General features: G+C 47.8%; 1 protein-coding gene across 3 annotated transcripts in view; it reads left to right on the plus strand.

The window, feature by feature from the left end:
• The window catches only part of LOC110532845 (lysyl oxidase homolog 4), a 60,036-nt gene that overhangs the window by 27,919 nt on the left and 8,337 nt on the right, over positions 1 to 23,780 (plus strand). For all 3 annotated transcript variants that reach the window (XR_016497759.1, XM_090243277.1, XM_036987532.2), the window contains exons 10-13: positions 3,998 to 4,160; positions 7,672 to 7,915; positions 11,757 to 11,872; positions 12,451 to 12,587. Coding sequence is in view for 2 of the 3 variants with exons in the window: in XM_090243277.1 (XP_090099403.1) it covers positions 3,998 to 4,160; positions 7,672 to 7,915; positions 11,757 to 11,872; positions 12,451 to 12,587 (660 nt within the window). In the remaining variant the exon portion in view is untranslated. The remainder of the gene's footprint in view (positions 1 to 3,997; positions 4,161 to 7,671; positions 7,916 to 11,756; positions 11,873 to 12,450; positions 12,588 to 23,780) is intronic.

Consider the following 23,780-nt stretch of genomic DNA (forward strand, 5'->3'; position numbering starts at 1 on the left):
CACAGTAGAAAAAAGGGGAGTCTATATATACATTGTGTGCAAAAGGCATGAGAAGGTAGGCAAATAATTACAATTATGCAGATTAACACTGGAGTGATAAATGATCAGATGGTTATGTAAAGGTAGAGATAGAGATATTGGTGTGCAAAAGAGCAGAAAAATAAATAAATAAAAACAGTATGGGGATGAGGTAGGTGAAAATGGGTGGGCTATTTACCAATAGACTATGTACAGCTGCAGCGATCGGTTAGCTGCTCAGATAGCAGATGTTTGAAGTTGGTGAGGGAGATAAAAGTCTCCAACTTCAGCGATTTTTGCAATTCGTTCCAATCACAGGCAGCAGAGAACTGGAACGAAAGGCGGCCAAATGAGGTGTTGGCTTTAGGGATGATCAGTGAGATACACCTGCTGGAGCGCGTGCTACGGATGGGTGTTGCCATCGTAACCAGTGAACTGAGATAAGGCGGAGCTTTACCTAGCATGGACTTGTAGATGACCTGGAGCCAGTGGGTCTGGCGACGAATATGTAGCGAGGGCCAGCCGACTAGAGCATACAAGTCGCAGTGGTGGGTGGTATAAGGTGCTTTAGTGACAAAACGGATGGCACTGTGATAAACTGCATCCAGTTTGCTGAGTAGAGTGTTGGAAGCAATTTTGTAGATGACATCGCCGAAGTCGAGGATCGGTAGGATAGTCAGTTTTACTAGGGTAAGTTTGGCGGCGTGAGTGAAGGAGGCTTTGTTGCGGAATAGGAAGCCGACTCTTGATTTGATTTTCGATTGGAGATGTTTGATATGGGTCTGGAAGGAGAGTTTAGAGTCTAGCCAGACACCTAGGTACTTATAGATGTCCACATATTCAAGGTCGGAACCATCCAGGGTGGTGATGCTGGTCAGGCGTGCGGGTGCAGGCAGCGAACGGTTGAAAAGCATGCATTTGGTTTTACTAGCGTTTAAGAGCAGTTGGAGGCCACGGAAGGAGTGCTGTATGGCATTGAAGCTCGTTTGGAGGTTAGATAGCACAGTGTCCAAGGACGGGCCGGAAGTATATAGAATGGTGTCGTCTGCGTAGAGGTGGATCAGGGAATCGCCCGCAGCATGAGAAACATCATTGATATATACAGAGAAAAGAGTCGGCCCGAGAATTGAACCCTGTGGCACCCCCATAGAGACTGCCAGAGGACCGGACAGCATGCCCTCCGATTTGACACACTGAACTCTGTCTGCAAAGTAATTGGTGAACCAGGCAAGGCAGTCATCCGAAAAACCGAGGCTACTGAGTCTGCCGATAAGAATACGGTGATTGACAGAGTCGAAAGCCTTGGCAAGGTCTATGAAGACGGCTGCACAGTACTGTCTTTTATCGATGGCGGTTATGATATCGTTTAGTACCTTGAGCGTGGCTGAGGTACACCCGTGACCGGCTCGGAAACCAGATTGCACAGCGGAGAAGGTACGGTGGGATTCAAGATGGTCAGTGATCTGTTTGTTGACTTGGCTTTCGAAGACCTTAGATAGGCAGGGCAGGATGGATATTGGTCTGTAACAGTTTGGGTCCAGGGTGTCGCCCCCTTTGAAGAGGGGGATGACTGCGGCAGCTTTCCAATCCTTGGGGATCTCAGACGATATGAAAGAAAGGTTGAACAGGCTGGTAATAGGGGTTGCGACAATGGCGGCGGATAGTTTCAGGAATAGAGGGTCCAGATTGTCAAGCCCAGCTGATTTGTACGGGTCCAGGTTTTGCAGCTCTTTCAGAACATCTGCTATCTGGATTTGGGTAAAGGAGAACCTGGAGAGGCTTGGGCGAGTAGCTGCGGGGGGGGGGGAGCTGCTGGACGAGGTTGGAGTAGCCAGGCGGAAGGCATGGCCAGCCGTTGAGAAATGCTTGTTGAAGTTTTCGATAATCATGGATTTATCGGTGGTGACCGTGTTACCTAGCCTCAGTGCAGTGGGCAGCTGGGAGGAGGTGCTCTTGTTCTCCATGGACTTCACAGTGTCCCAGAACTTTTTGGAGTTGGAGCTACAGGATGCAAACTTCTGCCTGAAGAAGTTGGCTTTAGCTTTCCTGACTGACTGTGTGTATTGGTTCCTGACTTCCCTGAACAGTTGCATATCGCGGGGACTGTTCGATGTTAGTGCAGTCCGCCACAGGATGTTTTTGTGCTGGTCGAGGGCAGTCAGGTCTGGAGTGAACCAGGGGCTATATCTGTTCTTAGTTCTGCATTTTTTGAACGGAGCATGCTTATCTAAAATGGTGAGGAAGTTACTTTTAAAGAAAGACCAGGCATCCTCAACTGACGGGATGAGGTCAATGTCCTTCCAGGATACCCGGGCCAGGTCGATTAGAAAGGCCTGCTCACAGAAGTGTTTTAGGGAGCGTTTGACAGTGATGAGGGGTGGTCGTTTGACTGCGGCTCCATAGCGGATACAGGCAATGAGGCAGTGATCGCTGAGATCCTGGTTGAAGACAGCGGAGGTGTATTTGGAGGGCCAGTTGGTCAGGATGACGTCAATGAGGGTGCCCTTGTTTACAGAGTTAGGGTTGTACCTGGTGGGTTCCTTGATGATTTGAGTGAGATTGAGGGCATCTAGCTTAGATTGTAGGACTGCCGGGGTGTTAAGCATATCCCAGTTTAGGTCACCTAACAGAACAAACTCTGAAGCTAGATGGGGGGCGATCAATTCACAAATGGTGTCCAGGGCACAGCTGGGAGCTGAGGGGGGTCGGTAGCAGGCGGCAACAGTGAGAGACTTATTTCTGGAGAGAGTAATTTTCAAAATTAGTAGTTCGAACTGTTTGGGTATGGAAAGTATGGAAAGTATGACATTACTTTGCAGGCTATCTCTGCAGTAGACTGCAACTCCTTCTCCTTTGGCAGTTCTATCTTGACGGAAGATGTTATAGTTGGGTATGGAAATCTCAGAATTTTTGGTGGCCTTCCTGAGCCAGGATTCAGACACGGCAAGGACATCAGGGTTAGCAGAGTGTGCTAGAGCAGTGAGTAAGACAAACTTAGGGAGGAGGCTTCTGATGTTGACATGCATGAAACCAAGGCTTTTTCGATCACAGAAGTCAACAAATGAGGGTGCCTGGGGACATGCAGGGCCTGGGTTTACCTCCACATCACCCGCGGAACAGAGAAGGAGTAGTATGAGGTTGCGGCTGAAGGCTATCAAAACTGGTCGCCTAGGGCGTTGGGGACAGAGAATAAGAGGAGCAGGTTTCTGGGCATGGTAGAATATATTCAGGGCATAATGCGCAAACAGGGGTATGGTGGGGTGTATAGAAACACACCTATGAAACCCTATTCTCTGTATAGAAACACACCTATGAAACACACCTATGAAACCCTATTCTCTGTATAGAAACACACCTATGAAACCCTATTCTCTGTATAGAAACACACCTATGAAACCCTATTATCTTTATAGTGTACTACTTTTGGCCAGAGCCCTTTGTGGGAATATGGTGCCATTTCAGATTTGTCCCTATACTCCCTGACTTCCACAATTCACCAATCAACTCACTAAGTCTCCCTGAGTCCTCAAACATGAACAGCTGAAATACTTAGTAACACTTTCCATGAGGCACAATTAAGCAATAATTTGTGATATATGGCCAATATACCACGGCTAAGGGCTGTCCGGGCATTTCACATTGCGTAGTTCCAAAGAACAGCCCTTAGCGATGGTATATTGGCCATATACCACACCTCCTCGGGCCTTATGGCTTCAATATACCACAGCTAAGGGCTGTTATTACGCATGATGCCAAAGTGTAGTGCCTGAATACAGCTCTTATCCCTGGTATATTGGCCATATACCACAAACCACCGAGGTGCTTCATGTACAGCAGTCACACATTCTCTCACACTCTCTCTCCTCCCCTTCTCTCTCTCACTCTTTCTCTCTCTCTCTCTCTATCTCTCTCTCTCTCTCTCTCTCTCTCTCTCTCTCTCTCTCTCTCTCTCTCTCTCTCTCTCTCTCTCTCTCTCTAGGAGACATGGTATTGGGCTGGGGATCCTAACGCAGCAGAGTTGGTGTTGAGTGGAACCCATTGTGTCGGAAATGAGCTGTCAATCCAACAGTGTCGCCGTAACAACCACATCCACTGTCCCCGGGGTGGCGGGACTAAGGCTGCAGGGGTCACCTGTTCAGAGAGTGAGTCATCACAGCACACCCGTTCCACCTGGCTAGATCTCAACACCTGTTCCACCTGGCTAGATCTCCACACCTGTTACACTTGGCTAGATCTCCACACCTGTTCCACCTGGCTAGATCTCCACACCTGTTCCACCTGGCTAGATCTCCACACCTGTTCCACCTGGCTAGATCTCCACACCTGTTCCACCTGGCTAGATCTCCACACCTGTTACACTTGGCTAGATCTCCACACCTGTTACACTTGGCTAGATCTCCACACCTGTTCCACCTGGCTAGATCTCAACACCTGTTCCACCTGGCTAGATCTCCACACCTGTTCCACCTGGCTAGATCTCAACACCTGTTCCACCTGGCTAGATCTCCACACCTGTTACACTTGGCTAGATCTCAACACCTGTTCCACCTGGCTAGATCTCCACACCTGTTCCACCTGGCTAGATCTCAACACCTGTTCCACCTGGCTAGATCTCCACACCTGTTCCACCTGGCTAGATCTCCACACCTGTTCCACCTGGCTAGATCTCAACACCTGTTCCACCTGGCTAGATCTCCACACCTGTTACACCTGGCTAGATCTCCACACCTGTTACACTTGGCTAGATCTCAACACCTGTTACACTTGGCTAGATCTCTACACCTGTTCCACCTGGCTAGATCTCTACACCTGTTCCACTTGGCTAGATCTCCACACCTGTTACACTTGGCTAGATCTCCACACCTGTTCCACCTGGCTAGATCTCCACACCTGTTACACTTGGCTAGATCTCTACACCTGTTCCACCTGGCTAGATCTCTACACCTGTTCCACTTGGCTAGATCTCCACACCTGTTACACTTGGCTAGATCTCCACACCTGTTCCACCTGGCTAGATCTCCACACCTGTTACACTTGGCTAGATCTCCACACCTGTTACACTTGGCTAGATCTCCACACCTGTTCCACCTGGCTAGATCTCAACACCTGTTCCACCTGGCTAGATCTCTACACCTGTTACACTTGGCTAGATCTCCACACCTGTTCCACCTGGCTAGATCTCCACACCTGTTCCACCTGGCTAGATCTCCACACCTGTTCCACCTGGCTAGATCTCTACACCTGTTCCACCTGGCTAGATCTCCACACCTGTTACACTTGGCTAGATCTCCACACCTGTTCCACCTGGCTAGATCTCAACACCTGTTCCACCTGGCTAGATCTCCACACCTGTTCCACCTGGCTAGATCTCAACACCTGTTCCACCTGGCTAGATCTCCACACCTGTTACACTTGGCTAGATCTCAACACCTGTTCCACCTGGCTAGATCTCCACACCTGTTCCACCTGGCTAGATCTCAACACCTGTTCCACCTGGCTAGATCTCCACACCTGTTACACTTGGCTAGATCTCCACACCTGTTCCACCTGGCTAGATCTCAACACCTGTTCCACCTGGCTAGATCTCTACACCTGTTACACTTGGCTAGATCTCCACACCTGTTCCACCTGGCTAGATCTCCACACCTGTTCCACCTGGCTAGATCTCCACACCTGTTCCACCTGGCTAGATCTCCACACCTGTTCCACCTGGCTAGATCTCCACACCTGTTCCACCTGGCTAGATCTCCACACCTGTTACACCTGGCTAGATCTCTACACCTGTTCCACCTGGCTAGATCTCTACACCTGTTCCACCTGACTAGATCTCTACACCTGTTCCACCTGGCTAGATCTCTACACCTGTTCCACCTGGCTAGATCTCCACACCTGTTCCACCTGACTAGATCTCTACACCTGTTACACTTGGCTAGATCTCTACACCTGTTACACTTGGCTAGATCTCCACACCTGTTCCACCTGGCTAGATCTCCACACCTGTTCCACCTGGCTAGATCTCAACACCTGTTACACTTGGCTAGATCTCCACACCTGTTACACCTGACTAGATCTCTACACCTGTTCCACCTGGCTAGATCTCCACACCTGTTACACTTGGCTAGATCTCCACACCTGTTACACTTGACTAGATCTCCACACCTGTTCCACCTGACTAGATCTCTACACCTGTTCCACCTGGCTAGATCTCCACACCTGTTACACTTGGCTAGATCTCCACACCTGTTACACTTGGCTAGATCTCCACACCTGTTACACCTGACTAGATCTCTACACCTGTTCCACCTGGCTAGATCTCTACACCTGTTCCACCTGGCTAGATCTCCACACCTGTTACACCTGGCTAGATCTCCACACCTGTTCCACCTGGCTAGATCTCCACACCTGTTCCACCTGGCTAGATCTCCACACCTGTTCCACCTGGCTAGATCTCAACACCTGTTACACTTGGCTAGATCTCCACACCTGTTACACCTGGCTAGATCTCCACACCTGTTCCACCTGGCTAGATCTCCACACCTGTTCCACCTGACTAGATCTCAACACCTGTTCCACCTGGCTAGATCTCCACACCTGTTACACCTGGCTAGATCTCTATGCCTGTTCCACCTGGCTAGATCTCTACACCTGTTCCACCTGGCTAGATCTCCACACCTGTTACACTTGGCTAGATCTCCACACCTGTTCCACCTGGCTAGATCTCAACACCTGTTCCACCTGGCTAGATCTCCACACCTGTTCCACCTGGCTAGATCTCCACACCTGTTCCACCTGGCTAGATCTCAACACCTGTTCCACCTGGCTAGATCTCCACACCTGTTCCACCTGGCTAGATCTCAACACCTGTTCCACCTGGCTAGATCTCCACACCTGTTCCACCTGGCTAGATCTCCACACCTGTTCCACCTGGCTAGATCTCCACACCTGTTCCACCTGGCTAGATCTCCACACCTGTTACACTTGGCTAGATCTCCACACCTGTTCCACCTGGCTAGATCTCCACACCTGTTCCACTTGGCTAGATCTCAACACCTGTTCCACCTGACTAGACCTCAACACCTGTTCCACCTGGCTAGATCTCCACACCTGTTCCACCTGGCTAGATCTCTACACCTGTTCCACCTGGCTAGATCTCTACACCTGTTCCACCTGGCTAGATCTCTACACCTGTTCCACCTGGCTAGATCTCAACACCTGTTCCACCTGGCTAGTTCTCCACACCTGTTCCATCTGACTAGATCTCTACACCTGTGTAATCTTAAGAGATCCTTCCTAGGCTTCTGTTCAAAGATCACGAAATGGGAGAAAACAGTTTGTAACTGAAGTATCTGAAAAGGTTTCTCCCTTTTTGCTTCCTGAACGTGAACTCTGATTGATCTGACTGTTCAATCAATGAATCAAATGTATTTTATAAAGCTCTTTTAACGTCATTAGTTGTCACAAAGTGCTTTACAGATAGGAAGCCTAACACCCCAGCCAGAACCACCTGCATTGCAACTGGTGAACCTCTAACCTTTCCCTCCCGTCTCCGTAGTGGCCCTTGCCCCAATGTTTAATGTAATACCTGGTTAACCTGTCACTCCGATACATGTTTAGGTTAACCCTAACCTCTCACCCCTCTTCCCTGCCCTCTAGCTGCCCCTGACCTGGTACTAGATGCCCAACTGGTTCAGGAGACAGCCTACCTGGAGGACCGACCCCTACACCTGCTGACCTGTGCCAACGAGGAGAACTGTCTGTCGTCTTCCGCTGCCAGAATGAACTGGCCCTATGGACACCGCCGCCTGCTACGATTCTCCTCCAGGATCATGAACATGGGACGGGCCGACTTCAGACCTAGGGCTACTAGGGAGTCTTGGACCTGGCATGCGTGTCACAGGTAAGGGGTGTTGTAGTTGTAGTCTTTGGCATTATGAACATGAAAAAGGCTGACTTCAGACATAGGGCTAGCTTGCTAACATCATGTAGAATGTACATTTTGCTAATCACATCCTGAAACAGTTATTTTCAGGTCTTGTGAACACAAAACCTATTCTGTAGAATTCTCAAAAACACTGTAGGAAACCGAATCAGGGAACTGAATTCCATATGTAAAAACGCCCTTAGTAACAGTCCCTTAGTAACAATCCATTAGTAACAGTCCCTTAGTTACAGTCAGTTAAAGTCCCTTAGTTACAGTCAAAGGGAGGCTGCTGGAGTCCTCGGTCATTATAAGTGGTCGGTAGTGGAAGTTGTGGTTTTGGATGACCATGTTACAGGTAAATGGTTACATTACCTCAAGGAGTTATGGAAACCAACACCACAGACTTCCATTTTACAGCTGTAATGGCCCTTGTGGTACATAATTGTTCTGTGTGGAATGAGTAAGGTCTTATTGACTTGAACTGCATTGAATTGATTTAGTTACAGGTTAGAAAGCATGTAAAAGTATGATCTAATTGTCATTAAGTACAATAAATGCTGTTTGGCAGAAACTTACTTACAGAAACTAATGGTCCACATAAAGCTTTTCTTCGATAATGTTATGGATAGACTTATGGAAAATGCCCGTTTTGGGGGAAAAAACAGTTCATTTTGCTGTTATGTTATGCTTATCTCTTAGTGGATGTCATTGCTAAGTACATTGCAAACGAATGACCCATCACTTTTATAGCGTCATTTTTCACATTTCATGCAATTCTACTCATTTTGCCTTAGGGTGGATTTACATTTTATTCAGTTTTAAAGCGAATTACCTGCAATTGTAGACATTTTGCCATGTTAATATGTTTTCTGAGCGAGTGTGACTAGCAAAATCAATGGGGGCCCCCTGGAGATCAGGGCCCCCTGGAGATCAGGGCTCCCTGGAGGTCAGGGCCCGCCTGGAGATCAGGGCCCCCTGTAGGTCAGGGCCCCTGTAGGTCAGGCCCCTGTATGTCAGGTCCCCTGGGCATGTGCCCTGTGTGTCTTGTGGGTATCCGGCCATGATCACTACACCTTTAGATAGCTAGCTGGCTAGACTAACTTACAGTGCCTTGCGAAAGTATTCGGCCCCCTTGAACTTTGCGACCTTTTGCCACATTTCAGGCTTCAAACATAAAGATATAAAACTGTATTTTTTTGTGAAGAATCAACAACAAGTGGGACACAATCATGAAGTGGAACGACATTTATTGGATATTTCAAACTGTTTTAACAAATCAAAAACTGAAAAATTGGGCGTGCAAAATTATTCAGCCCCTTTACTTTCAGTGCAGCAAACTCTCTCCAGAAGTTCAGTGAGGATCTCTGAATGATCCAATGTTGACCTAAATGACTAATGATGATAAATACAATCCACCTGTGTGTAATCAAGTCTCCGTATAAATGCACCTGCACTGTGATAGTCTCAGAGGTCCGTTAAAAGCGCAGAGAGCATCATGAAGAACAAGGAACACACCAGGCAGGTCCGAGATACTGTTGTGAAGAAGTTTAAAGCCGGATTTGGATACAAAAAGATTTCCCAAGCTTTAAACTTCCCAAGGAGCACTGTGCAAGCGATAATATTGAAATGGAAGGAGTATCAGACCACTGCAAATCTACCAAGACCTGGCCGTCCCTCTAAACTTTCAGCTCATACAAGGAGAAGACTGATCAGAGATGCAGCCAAGAGGCCCATGATCACTCTGGATGAACTGCAGAGATCTACAGCTGAGGTGGGAGACTCTGTCCATAGGACAACAATCAGTCGTATATTGCACAAATCTGGCCTTTATGGAAGAGTGGCAAGAAGAAAGACATTTCTTAAAGATATCCATAAAAAGTGTTGTTTAAAGTTTGCCACAAGCCACCTGCGAGACACACCAAACATGTGGAAGAAGGTGCTCTGGTCAGATGAAACCAAAATTGAACTTTTTGGCAACAATGCAAAATGTTATGTTTGGCGTAAAAGCAACACAGCTCATCACACTGAACACACCATCCCCACTGTCAAACATGCTGGTGGCAGCATCATGGTTTGGGCCTGCTTTTCTTCAGCAGGGAGAGGGAAGATGGTTAAAATTGATGGGAAGATGGATGGAGCCAAATACAGGACCATTCTGGAAGAAAACCTGATGGAGTCTGCAAAAGACCTGAGACCGGGACGGAGATTTGTCTTCCAACAAGACAATGATCCAAAACATAAAGCAAAATCTACAATGGAATGGTTCAAAAATAAACATATCCAGGTGTTAGAATGGCCAAGTCAAAGTCCAGACCTGAATCCAATCGAGAATCTGTGGAAAAAACTGAAAACTGCTGTTCACAAATGCTCTCCATCCAACCTCACTGAGCTCGAGCTGTTTTGCAAGGAGGAATGGGAAAAAATTTCAGTCTCTCGATGTGCAAAACTGATAGAGACATACACCAAGCGACTTACAGCTGTAATCGCAGCAAAAGGTGGCGCTACAAAGTATTAACTTAAGGGGGCTGAATAATTTTGCACGCCCAATTTTTCAGTTTTTGATTTGTTAAAAAAGTTTGAAATATCCAAGAAATGTCGTTCCACTTCATGATTGTGTCCCACTTGTTGTTGATTCTTCACAAAAAAATACAGTTTTATATCTTTATGTTTGAAGCCTGAAATGTGGCAAAAGGTTGCAAAGTTCAAGGGGGCCGAATACTTTCGCAAGGCACTGTACCAATTTAAACGTTTTTAACTGACTTTGCTAATTGATTGACTGTCAGTGACTGACATAAGAGAACAACTGCTGATGCATAACCAAATGTCTGAACCTTGTATATTCTACTACCGTTTCCCTCAAATTAAGTCGAGACTCGGACTGATTTCTCTGCAGGTCGGTGCTAAAAGTGACCTCTTATGTCACTTATGTCTGGAGCCGTGTGTCTGTGTGTACTGTATGTGTGTTCACCAGGAATGTATGTGTAGGTGAGTTTCAAAGCCCCCCATTCACTGTGAGTGTGGAAACAGGTCTGTGTGTGAGCGGTTCAACCTATCAAGTTCTAGAACAAGCTTCTTTGAGAGGTGTTACTCTGCCACATGTTCTTGTGTTGAGATCACTGGGCTACCAGCCATAGGGAGCTACTGTTCTGATTCCCAAACATACACACACCAGCCATAGGGAGCTACTGTTCTGATTCCCAAACATACACACACCAGCCAGGTCTCCCGCGATACAAGTCAGTATTCAACGTCCATCCATGCCTGAGGACATGGGGAGATGATGTGGAAACTGACCACTAGGGGCAACAGTGAGCACTGTTACCTTCACGTAGGTTTTGGTTTTGCAAGGGTGTTGTGGACGGGCATAGTGGAACGGATGTCGGATGAAGGTAAACATCTCCCTCTGATTCCAAAGGTTACAAGTTCAATTCCAGCGATAGAAAGTTGTTTTTGAGATTTTTGTCTATCCCAAACCTTAACCCTTGTCTAACCTTAACATTTCAGAGTTAATGCCTAAACTTAACATTTCAGAGTTTAAAGCCTAACCTTAACATTTCAGAGTTAATGCCTAAACTTAACATTTCAGAGTTAATGCCTAACTTTAACATTTCAGAGTTAATGCCTAAACGTAACATTTCAGAGTTAATGCCTAACCTTAACATTTCAGAGTTAATGCCTAACCTTAACCTTAAATACTTTGAGAAACATGGATCAACGTCTAGTTCTAATGTGAGACTGGGAGAGCCAGTTGCATGCACACACACACACACACACACACACACACACCCTAACCAGCCCTTTTATTCTACGTTACCAGGCACTACCACAGCATTGAGGTGTTCACCCACTATGACCTGCTGACTCTGAATGGGACCAGGATAGCAGAGGGACACAAGGCCAGCTTCTGTCTGGAGGATACATACTGCCCTGAAGGTAATAACACCTGTTATTAACATTCATACATACTGCCCTGAAGTTAATAACACCTGCTATTAACATTCATACATACTGCCCTGAAGGTAATAACACCTGTTATTAACATTCATACATACTGCCCTGAAGGTAATAACACCTGTTATTAACATTCATACATACTGCCCTGAAGGTAATAACACCTGTTATTAACATTCATACATACTGCCCTGAAGGTAATAACACCTGTTATTAACATTCATACATACTGCCCTGAAGGTAATAACACCTGTTATTAACATGGATAACACCTAACGTCACATGTTATTTACATTCATACATACTGCCCTGAAGGCAATAACACCTGTTATTAACATGGATAGCACCTCATGCCACATGTTATTAACATTCATAATATGGCAATGTCACCTGCTATTAACATTTATATCAAGCATTTATTTCAAACAACTTGGCTTCATATGCTGTCCATGACCTAAACTATTCCTGGACCATGGTTATTTTTCTTTTTGAATAGCTGAAACTGCCTCCTAAAAGCATCAAGCTGAAGAGTAAAGTCACTGTTCTTGTCTGTGTGTCAGGTCTGCATAAGCGTTTCTCCTGCTACAACATGGGCGACCAGGGCATCTCAGTGGGCTGCTGGGATACGTACCGCCACGACATCGACTGTCAGTGGATCGACATCACCGATGTCAAGCCTGGAGACTACATATTCCAGGTACAGACACACGCACAGACACACACACCTGCGCTTGGTTCAGCTTGGAGTTTACACTTTTTACATGATCCCATTGGTCCCTTTTAACCACGCAAAACACTTACACCGAGGTCTGCAGACCACCCTCTGTGTTACCATGAGAGACAGCCATGTGTGTGTGTGTGTGTGTGCGTGCGTGGGGGTGGTCTGCAGTGGTCTGCAGACCTCGGTTACATACATGTTAAATACTTCAACATACTTTAAGTGTTTTGCACACACACACACACACACACAGACACACCTACACACACACACACACACACACACACACACACATACACTCTCCATCTCTGTCATTACCCTGTCTCATGTTAATCAGCTGTGTCCTTGTGGGCGCCACCTCAGGACACTCCAACTCCCATCAGCCACCAGGTCTGTCTCACATTACTAATCCCAGCATGCCGTCCCTGGGGGCAATTAGGCTTTTGATTATTCTTATACCTCTGAGCCATGGGAAAGCCATGGGTTACAGTGAAACTCACTATCTGTTAATGAGAGGAGGGTTATGGTGAAACTACCACCCCTTTTAATTACAGGTAGTACTACCTAATCACTCTCTGTTAATGAGAGGAGGGTTATGGTGAAACTAGCACCCCTTTTAATTACTGGTAGTACTACCTAATCACTCTCTGTTAATGAGAGGAGGGTTATGGTGAAACTCGTTCCCTTAATGACTGTGCTACCTAGGCCATGGGAGTCGGTTGAGAGGTTACAGTGAAAAGTGTCTCAGCCTGTTTTATTTAGTCACCCTCCATGTCGCTATGATAGATGTACACACACACTCACGGGGACACATACACGCTCACGGGGGCACACACACGCTTACGGGGGCACACACACGAAAAGGAGTTGAGGAAGAGAGGAGAGAAGAAAACAGGAGAAGAGGAGGACAGGAGAAGAGGAGGACAGGAGTGAGTAGAGGAGGACAGGAGTGAGAAGAGGAGGACAGGAGAAGAGGAGGACAGGAGATGAGGAGGACAGGAGTGAGAAGAGGAGGACAGGAGAAGAGGAGGACAGGAGTGAGAAGAGGAGGACAGGAGAAGAGGAGGACATGAGTGAGAAGAGGAAGACAGGAGAAGAGGAGAACAGGAGTGAGAAGAGGAGGACAGGAGGGAGAAGAGGAGCACAGGAGTGAGAAGAGGAGGACAGGAGAAGAGGAGGACAGGAGAAGAGGAGGACAGGAGTGAGAAGAGGAGGACGTGAGTGAGAAGAGGAGGACATGAGTGAGAAGTGGAGGACATGAGTGAGAAGAGGAGGACAGGAGAAGAGGAGGACAGGAGAAGAGGAGGGACAGGAGTGAGAAGAGGAGGACAGGTGAAGAGGAGAACAGGGGTGAGAAGAGAAAGACAGGAGAAGAGGAGAACAGGAGTGAGAAGAGGAGGACAGGAGTAAGAAGAGGAGGACAGGTGAAGAGGAGGACAGGAGTGAGAAGAGGAGGACAAGAGAAGAGGACAGGAGTGGGAAGAGGAGGACAGGAGAAGAGGAGAACAGGAGTGAGAAGAGGAGGACAGGGGTGAGAAGAGGAGTACAGGAGTAAGAAGAGGGGGACAGGTGAAGAGGAGGACAGGAGTGAGAAGAGGAGGACAAGAGAAGAGGACGGGAGTGGGAAGAGGAGGACAGGAGAAGAGGAGGACAGGAGTGAGAAGAGGATGACAGGAGAAGAGGAGAACAGGAGTGAGAAGAGGAGGACAGGAGTGAGAAGAGGAGGACAGGTGAAGAGGAGAACAGGAGTGAGAAGAGAAGGACAGGAGTGAGAAGAGGAGAACCGGAGTGAGAAGAGAAGGACAGGAGAAGAAGAGGACAGGAGAAGAGGAGGACAGGAGTGAGAAGAGGAGAACAAGAGAAGAGGACAGGAGTGGGAAGAGGAGGACAGGAGAAGAGGACAGGAGTGAGAAGAGAAGGACAGGAGAAGAGAAGGACAGGAGAAGAGGAGGACAGGAGTGAGAAGTGGAGGACAGGAGTGAGAAGAGGAGGACAGGAGAGGAGGAGGACAGGAGAAGAGGAGGACGGGAGAAGAGGACAGGAGTGAGAAGAGGAGGACAGGAGAGGAGGAGGACAGGAGAAGAGGAGGACAGGAGTGAGAAGAGGATGACAGGAGAAGAGGACAGGAGTGAGAATAGGAGGACAGGAGAAGAGGAGGACAGGAGAGGAGGAAGACAGGAGTGAGAAGAGGAGGACAGGAGAAGAGGACAGGAGTGGAAAGAGGAGGACAGGAGAAGAGGAGGACAGGAGTGAGAAGAGGAGGACAGGTGAAGAGGAGAACAGGAGTGAGAAGAGAATGACAGGAGTGAGAAGAGGAGAACCGGAGTGAGAAGAGAAGGACAGGAGAAGAGGAGGACAGGAGTGAGAAGAGGAGGACAGGAGAAGATGAGGACAGGAGAAGAGGAGGACAGGAGTGAGAAGTGGAGGACATGAGAAGAGGAGGACAGGAGAAGAGGAGAACTGGAGTGAGAAGAGGAGGACAGGAGTGAGAAGAGGAGGACAGGAGAAGAGGACAGGAGTGAGAAGAGGAGGACAGGAGAATAGGAGGACAGGAGTGAGAAGAGGAGGACGGGAGAAGAGGAGAACAGGAGTGAGAAGAGAAGGACAGGAGTGAGAAGAGGAGGACAGTAGAAGATGAGGACAGGAGTGAGAAGAGGAGGACAGAAGATGAGGACAGGAGTGAGAAGAGGAGAACCGGAGTGAGAAGAGAAGGACAGGAGAAGAAGAGGACAGGAGAAGAGGAGAACCGGAGTGAGAAGAGGAGGACAGGAGAAGAGGAGGACAGGAGTGAGAAGAGGAGGATGGGAGAAGAGGAGAACAGGAGTGAGAAGAGAAGGACAGGAGTGAGAAGAGGAGGACAGGAGAAGAGGAGTACATGAGTGAGAAGAGGTGGACAGGAGAAGATGAGGACAGGAGTGAGAAGAGGAGGACAGGAGTGAGAAGAGGAGGACAGGTGAAGAGGAGAACAGGAGTGAGAAGAGGAGGACAGGAGTGAGAAGAGGAGGACAGGTGAAGAGGAGAACAGGAGTGAGAAGAGAAGGACAGGAGTGAGAAGAGGAGAACCGGAGTGAGAAGAGAAGGACAGGAGAAGAAGAGGACAGGAGAAGAGGAGGACAGGAGTGAGAAGAGGAGGACAAGAGAAGAGGACAGGAGTGGGAAGAGGAGGACAGGAGAAGAGGACAGGAGTGAGAAGAGGAGTACAGGAGTAAGAAGAGGGGGACAGGTGAAGAGGAGGACAGGAGTGAGAAGAGGAGGACAAGAGAAGAGGACGGGAGTGGGAAGAGGAGGACAGGAGAAGAGGAGGACAGGAGTGAGAAGAGGATGACAGGAGAAGAGGAGAACAGGAGTGAGAAGAGGAGGACAGGAGTGAGAAGAGGAGGACAGGTGAAGAGGAGAACAGGAGTGAGAAGAGAAGGACAGGAGTGAGAAGAGGAGGACAAGAGAAGAGGACAGGAGTGGGAAGAGGAGGACAGGAGAAGGGGACAGGAGTGAGAAGAGAAGGACAGGAGAAGAGAAGGACAGGAGAAGAGGAGGACAGGAGTGAGAAGTGGAGGACAGGAGTGAGAAGAGGAGGACAGGAGAGGAGGAGGACAGGAGAAGAGGAGGACAGGAGAAGAGGACAGGAGTGAGAAGAGGAGGACAGGAGAGGAGGAGGACAGGAGAAGAGGAGGACAGGAGTGAGAAGAGGAGGACAGGAGAAGAGGACAGGAGTGAGAATAGGAGGACAGGAGAAGAGGAGGACAGGAGAAGAGGAAGACAGGAGTGAGAAGAGGAGGACAGGAGAAGAGGACAGGAGTGGAAAGAGGAGGACAGGAGAAGAGGAGGACAGGAGTGAGAAGAGGAGGACAGGTGAAGAGGAGAACAGGAGTGAGAAGAGAATGACAGGAGTGAGAAGAGGAGAACCGGAGTGAGAAGAGAAGGACAGGAGAAGAGGAGGACAGGAGTGAGAAGAGGAGGACAGGAGAAGAGGACAGGAGTGAGAAGAGGAGGACAGTAGAAGATGAGGACAGGAGAAGAGGAGGACAGGAGTGAGAAGTGGAGGACAGGAGAAGAGGAGGACAGGAGAAGAGGAGAACCGGAGTGAGAAGAGGAGGACAGGAGTGAGAAGAGGAGGACAGGAGAAGAGGACAGGAGTGAGAAGAGGAGGACAGGAGAAGAGGAGGACAGGAGTGAGAAGAGGAGGACGGGAGTGAGAAGAGGAGGACAGGTGAAGAGGAGAACAGGAGTGAGAAGAGAATGACAGGAGTGAGAAGAGGAGAACCGGAGTGAGAAGAGAAGGACAGGAGAAGAGGAGGACAGGAGTGAGAAGAGGAGGACAGGAGAAGAGGACAGGAGTGAGAAGCGGAGGACAGTAGAAGATGAGGACAGGAGAAGAGGAGGACAGGAGTGAGAAGTGGAGGACAGGAGAAGAGGAGGACAGGAGAAGAGGAGAACTGGAGTGAGAAGAGGAGGACAGGAGTGAGAAGAGGAGGACAGGAGAAGAGGACAGGAGTGAGAAGAGGAGGACAGGAGAAGAGGAGGACAGGAGTGAGAAGAGGAGGACGGGAGAAGAGGAGAACAGGAGTGAGAAGAGAAGGACAGGAGTGAGAAGAGGAGGACAGTAGAAGATGAGGACAGGAGTGAGAAGAGGAGGACAGAAGATGAGGACAGGAGTGAGAAGAGGAGAACCGGAGTGAGAAGAGAAGGACAGGAGAAGAAGAGGACAGGAGAAGAGGAGAACCGGAGTGAGAAGAGGAGGACAGGAGAAGAGGAGGACAGGAGTGAGAAGAGGAGGATGGGAGAAGAGGAGAACAGGAGTGAGAAGAGAAGGACAGGAGTGAGAAGAGGAGGACAGGAGAAGAGGAGTACAGGAGTGAGAAGAGGTGGACAGCAGAAGATGAGGACAGGAGTGAGAAGAGGAGGACAGGAGTGAGAAGAGGAGAACAGGAGTCAGAAGAGGAGAACAGGAGTGAGAAGAGGAGTACAGGAGTGAGAAGAGGAGTACAGGAGTAAGAAGAGGAGGACAGGAGAAGAGGTGGTCAGGAGTGAGAAGAGGAGGACAGAAGTGAGAAGAGGATGACAGGAGAAGAGGAGAACAGGAGTGAGAAGAGGAGGACAGGAGAAGAGGAGTACAGTAGTGAGAAGAGGAGTACAGGAGTAGGAAGAGGAGGACAGGAGATGAGGAAGACAGGAGAAGAGGAGAACAGGAGTGAGAAGAGGAGAACAGGAGTGAGAAGAGAAGGATAGGAGAAGAGGAGAACAGGAGTGAGAAGAGAAGGACAGGAGTGAGAAGAGGAGGACAGGAGAAGAGGAGGACAGGTGTAAGTGAGAAGAGGAGGACAGGAATGAGTGAGCGTGTATCTCTTCGAAAAAAGGGTTCCAAAAGGGTTCTTCAGCTGTCCCCATAGGAGAACCTTTTTGGTTCCAGGTACAATCCTTTTAGGTTCCATGTAGAACCCTCTGTGAAAAGGGTTCTACATGGAACCCAAAAGGGTTCTACCTGGAACCTAAAGGGTTCTCCAAAGGGTTATCCTATGGGGACAGCCGAATAACCCTTCCCTGTCCAATCTCTAGTTGTTCAAACTCGAGGGCCTATTGAGTGGGGTGCACCGTTCAGGGCTTTAATTCACACCGTGTCTCGGAGTAGGAGTGATGACCTAGGACCAGTTAAATAAAACGGGGTGCCCTGATCATAGATCGGTACTCCTACTCTGAGACACTTAGTGAACGCAGGACCATAACATTACATATCTACATTTGAGAGACATGGACTAAACGTTCCCCAATTGCCCAAATGAACCCTCTATCATTGGACCCTTCTCAGGCACCACATTTTCATTTCTCCCCATGGAACTCCGTTGCTGTCCTGACAGGCCTTTTACTCACACCGTTACACATTCTGATGGCCACAAGCCAACCGTCTACAGACGACAAAGTCCAACGCTGTAATATCTACAGAGTTACACATTCTGATGGCCACAAGCCAACCGTCTACAGACGACAAAGTCCAACGCTGTAATATCTACAGAGTTACACATTCTGATGGCCACAAGCCAACCGACTACAGACGACAAAGTCCAACGCTGTAATATCTACAGAGTTACACATTCTGATGGTCACAAGCCAACCGACTACAGACGACAAAGTCCAACGCTGTAATATCTACAGAGTTACACATTCTGATGGCCACAAGCCAACCGACTACAGACGAGAAAGTCCAACGCTGTAATATCTACAGAGTTACACATTCTGATGGCCACAAGCCAACCGACTACAGACGACAAAGTCCAACGCTGTAATATCTACAGAGTTACACATTCTGATGGCCACAAGCCAACCGACTACAAACGACAAAGTCCAACGCTTTAATATCTACAGAGTTACACATTCTGATGGCCACAAGCCAACCGACTACAGACGACAAAGTCCAACGCTGTAATATCTACAGAGTTACACATTCTGATGGCCACAAGCCAACCGACTACAGACGACAAAGTCCAACGCTGTAATATCTACAGAGTTACACATTCTGATGGCCACAAGCCAACCGACTACAGACGACAAAGTCCAATGCTGTAATATCTACAGAGTTACACATTCTGATGGCCACAAGCCAACCGACTACATTCGACAAAGTCCAACGCTGTAATTTCTACAGTTACACATTCTGATGGTCACAAGCCAACCGACTACAGACGACAAAGTCCAACGCTGTAATATCTACAGAGTTACACATTCTGATGGCCACAAGCCAACCGACTACATTCGACAAAGTCCAACGCTGTAATTTCTACAGAGTTACACATTCTGATGGTCACAAGCCAACCGACTACATTCGACAAAGTCCAACGCTGTAATATCTACAGAGTTACACATTCTGATGGTCACAAGCCAACCGACTACAGACGACAAAGTCCAACGCTGTAATTTCTACAGAGTTACACATTCTGATGGCCACAAGCCAACCGACTACAGACGACAAAGTCCAACGCTGTAATATCTACAGAGTTACACATTCTGATGGCCACAAGCCAACCGACTACAGACGAGAAAGTCCAACGCTGTAATATCTACAGAGTTACACATTCTGATGGCCACAAGCCAACCGACTACAGACGACAAAGTCCAACGCTGTAATATCTACAGAGTTACACATTCTGATGGCCACAAGCCAACCGACTACAGACGACAAAGTCCAACGCTGTAATTTCTACAGAGTTACACATTCTGATGGCCACAAGCCAACCGACTACAGACGACAAAGTCCAACGCTGTAATTTCTACAGAGTTACACATTCTGATGGCCACAAGCCAACCGACTACAGACGACAAAGTCCAACGCTGTAATATCTACAGAGTTACACATTCTGATGGCCACAAGCCAACCGTCTACAGACGACAAAGTCCAACGCTGTAATATCTACAGAGTTACACATTCTGATGGCCACAAGCCAACCGACTACAGACGACAAAGTCCAACGCTGTAATATCTACAGAGTTACACATTCTGATGGTCACAAGCCAACCGACTACAGACGACAAAGTCCAACGCTGTAATATCTACAGAGTTACACATTCTGATGGCCACAAGCCAACCGACTACAGACGAGAAAGTCCAACGCTGTAATATCTACAGAGTTACACATTCTGATGGCCACAAGCCAACCGACTACAGACGACAAAGTCCAACGCTGTAATATCTACAGAGTTACACATTCTGATGGCCACAAGCCAACCGACTACAAACGACAAAGTCCAACGCTTTAATATCTACAGAGTTACACATTCTGATGGCCACAAGCCAACCGACTACAGACGACAAAGTCCAACGCTGTAATATCTACAGAGTTACACATTCTGATGGCCACAAGCCAACCGACTACAGACGACAAAGTCCAACGCTGTAATATCTACAGAGTTACACATTCTGATGGCCACAAGCCAACCGACTACAGACGACAAAGTCCAATGCTGTAATATCTACAGAGTTACACATTCTGATGGCCACAAGCCAACCGACTACATTCGACAAAGTCCAACGCTGTAATTTCTACAGTTACACATTCTGATGGTCACAAGCCAACCGACTACAGACGACAAAGTCCAACGCTGTAATATCTACAGAGTTACACATTCTGATGGCCACAAGCCAACCGACTACATTCGACAAAGTCCAACGCTGTAATTTCTACAGAGTTACACATTCTGATGGTCACAAGCCAACCGACTACATTCGACAAAGTCCAACGCTGTAATATCTACAGAGTTACACATTCTGATGGTCACAAGCCAACCGACTACAGACGACAAAGTCCAACGCTGTAATTTCTACAGAGTTACACATTCTGATGGCCACAAGCCAACCGACTACAGACGACAAAGTCCAACGCTGTAATATCTACAGAGTTACACATTCTGATGGCCACAAGCCAACCGACTACAGACGAGAAAGTCCAACGCTGTAATATCTACAGAGTTACACATTCTGATGGCCACAAGCCAACCGACTACAGACGACAAAGTCCAACGCTGTAATATCTACAGAGTTACACATTCTGATGGCCACAAGCCAACCGACTACAGACGACAAAGTCCAACGCTGTAATTTCTACAGAGTTACACATTCTGATGGCCACAAGCCAACCGACTACAGACGACAAAGTCCAACGCTGTAATTTCTACAGAGTTACACATTCTGATGGCCACAAGCCAACCGACTACAGACGACAAAGTCCAACGCTGTAATTTCTACAGAGTTGCCATCATGGCTAGTTTTTGAGCATTCACAACGTTTGAAATATGTTTTTGAGGGGTTGAAGTTGTTTTCCAGTGTAGCTGGAGGCAGCCTGTATTTAGAGTGGGTGTAGTACATTTACAGAGCAGCTATTAGGGATGATGGCTTCTCAGTATTATCACGGAGTGTGTGTGTGTGCGTTACAGAAGAGAATGGTTATGTCAGCAGCTGTGGATGTAGACTGGTGAATAACAGTCTATAAGAACATGGTAGAGCTCAGAATAGCACCTATTACAGACACTTATACAGTCACGGTTATGCTCTCTGTAACTACTGTACCTTCCTAACCACACACTAAATTACTCCTTTAATTCAGCTTTAGTCCTCAACATAAAGGTGTCCTTTAAACGAGCCAGGAGTAATGTTCACCCTAATGGTAAACTGCATTGAGACTTTTTTGTGATCGATTTATTTTTACAAGAGATTCAGACACTCAATGACAGGACAGAAACACGGAAGTGGGGAGCAAACGGGTTGAGGCTTCCTCTAAAATAGTTTTCTGTTATGACTCAAATGGTGTGAGATTCAGTTGGAATGGCAATCCTTTAGTCCTGTGACAAACCATACAATTACACAACTCTTCTTCTAAGGATGCACACTGTGTGGGTTGAGAATGTCTTTGTTACTCAATATTTATACTAAACTTACACAGCCTTCCATACAATAGTCATACAACTATTTACTGTGTGAGTTTTCTTTAGGCTGCTATTACTGCTAATGTCTTCCAGTATGTCTTTCATGTTTCTCACAATGGGACAAACAATGGTTTTGTTACAGTGTCTGAACAGTATACTGTACATCTGAACAGCTCTACCAACTGAATGTTATTAAATAGCAAATGTGGATCTCTCTCACTCTCACTCTCTCTCTCTCCCTTTCTTCATTCCTTCCACCTACTCATCCATCCTTCCTTCCTTCCACCTACCCATCCATCCTTCCTTCCTTCCACCTACCCATCCATCCTTCCTTCCTTCCACCTACCCATCCATCCTTCCTTCCTTCCACCTACCCATCCATCCTTCCTTCCTTCCACCTACCCATCCAGCCTTCCTTCCTTCCACCTACCCATCCTTCCTTCCTTCCACCTACCCATCCATCCTTCATTCCTTCCACCTACCCATCCATCCTTCCTTCCTTCCTCCACCCATCCATCCTTCCTTCCTTCCTCCACCCATCCATCCTTCCTTCCTTCCTCCACCCATCCATCCTTCATTCCTTCCACCTACCCATCCATCCTTCCTTCCTTCCACCTACCCATCCATCCTTCCTTCCTTCCACCTACCCATCCATCCTTCCTTCCTTCCACCTACCCATCCATCCATCCTTCCTTCCACCTACCCATCCTTCCTTCCTTCCACCTACCCATCCATCCTTCATTCCTTCCACCTACCCATCCATCCTTCCTTCCTTCCACCTACCCATCCATCCTTCCTTCCTTCCACCTACCCATCCTTCCTTCCTTCCATCCATCTTTCCTTCCTTTCCTCCATCCATCCATCCATCCTTCCTTCCTTCCTTCCTTCCTTCCTTCCTTCCTTCCTTCCTTCCTTCCTTCCTTCCTTCCTTCCTTCTATCCTTCCTTCCTTCCACCTACCCATCCATCCTTCATTCCTTCCACCTACCCATCCATCCTTCCTTCCTTCCACCTACCCATCCATCCTTCCTTCCTTCCACCTACCCATCCTTCCTTCCTTCCATCCATCCATCCATCTTTCCTTCCTTTCCTCCATCCATCCATCCATCCTTCCTTCCTTCCTTCCATCCTTCCTTCCTTCCTCCACCCATCCATCCTTCCTTCCTTCCTTCCACCTACCCATCCATCCTTCCTTCCTTCCACCTACCCATCCATCCTTCATTCCTTCCACCTACCCATCCATCCTTCCTTCCTTCCACCTACCCATCCATCCTTCCTTCCTTCCACCTACCCATCCATCCTTCCTTCCTTCCACCTACCCATCCATCCATCCTTCCTTCCACCTACCCATCCTTCCTTCCTTCCACCTACCCATCCATCCTTCATTCCTTCCACCTACCCATCCATCCTTCCTTCCTTCCACCTACCCATCCATCCTTCCTTCCTTCCACCTACCCATCCTTCCTTCCTTCCATCCATCCATCCATCTTTCCTTCCTTTCCTCCATCATCCATCCTTCCTTCCTTCCTTCCTTCCTTCCTTCCTTCCTTCCTTCCTTCCTTCCTTCCTTCCTTCCTTCCTTCCTTCCTTCCTTCCTTCCTTCCTTCCTTCCTTCCATCCATCCATCCATCTTTCCTTCCTTTCCTCCACCCATCCATCCATCCTTCCTTCCTTCCTTCCATCCATCCATCCATCCATCCATCCTCTATATGGAGGTAAAAGTGCAGTATTTATTATCTCTCATATTTATATATGGAAAAGCTTT

Source organism: Oncorhynchus mykiss, chromosome 1, assembly GCF_057628025.1.
Source record: "Oncorhynchus mykiss isolate SJ-2025 chromosome 1, ASM5762802v1, whole genome shotgun sequence".
NCBI classification, from domain to species: Eukaryota; Metazoa; Chordata; class Actinopteri; order Salmoniformes; family Salmonidae; genus Oncorhynchus; species Oncorhynchus mykiss.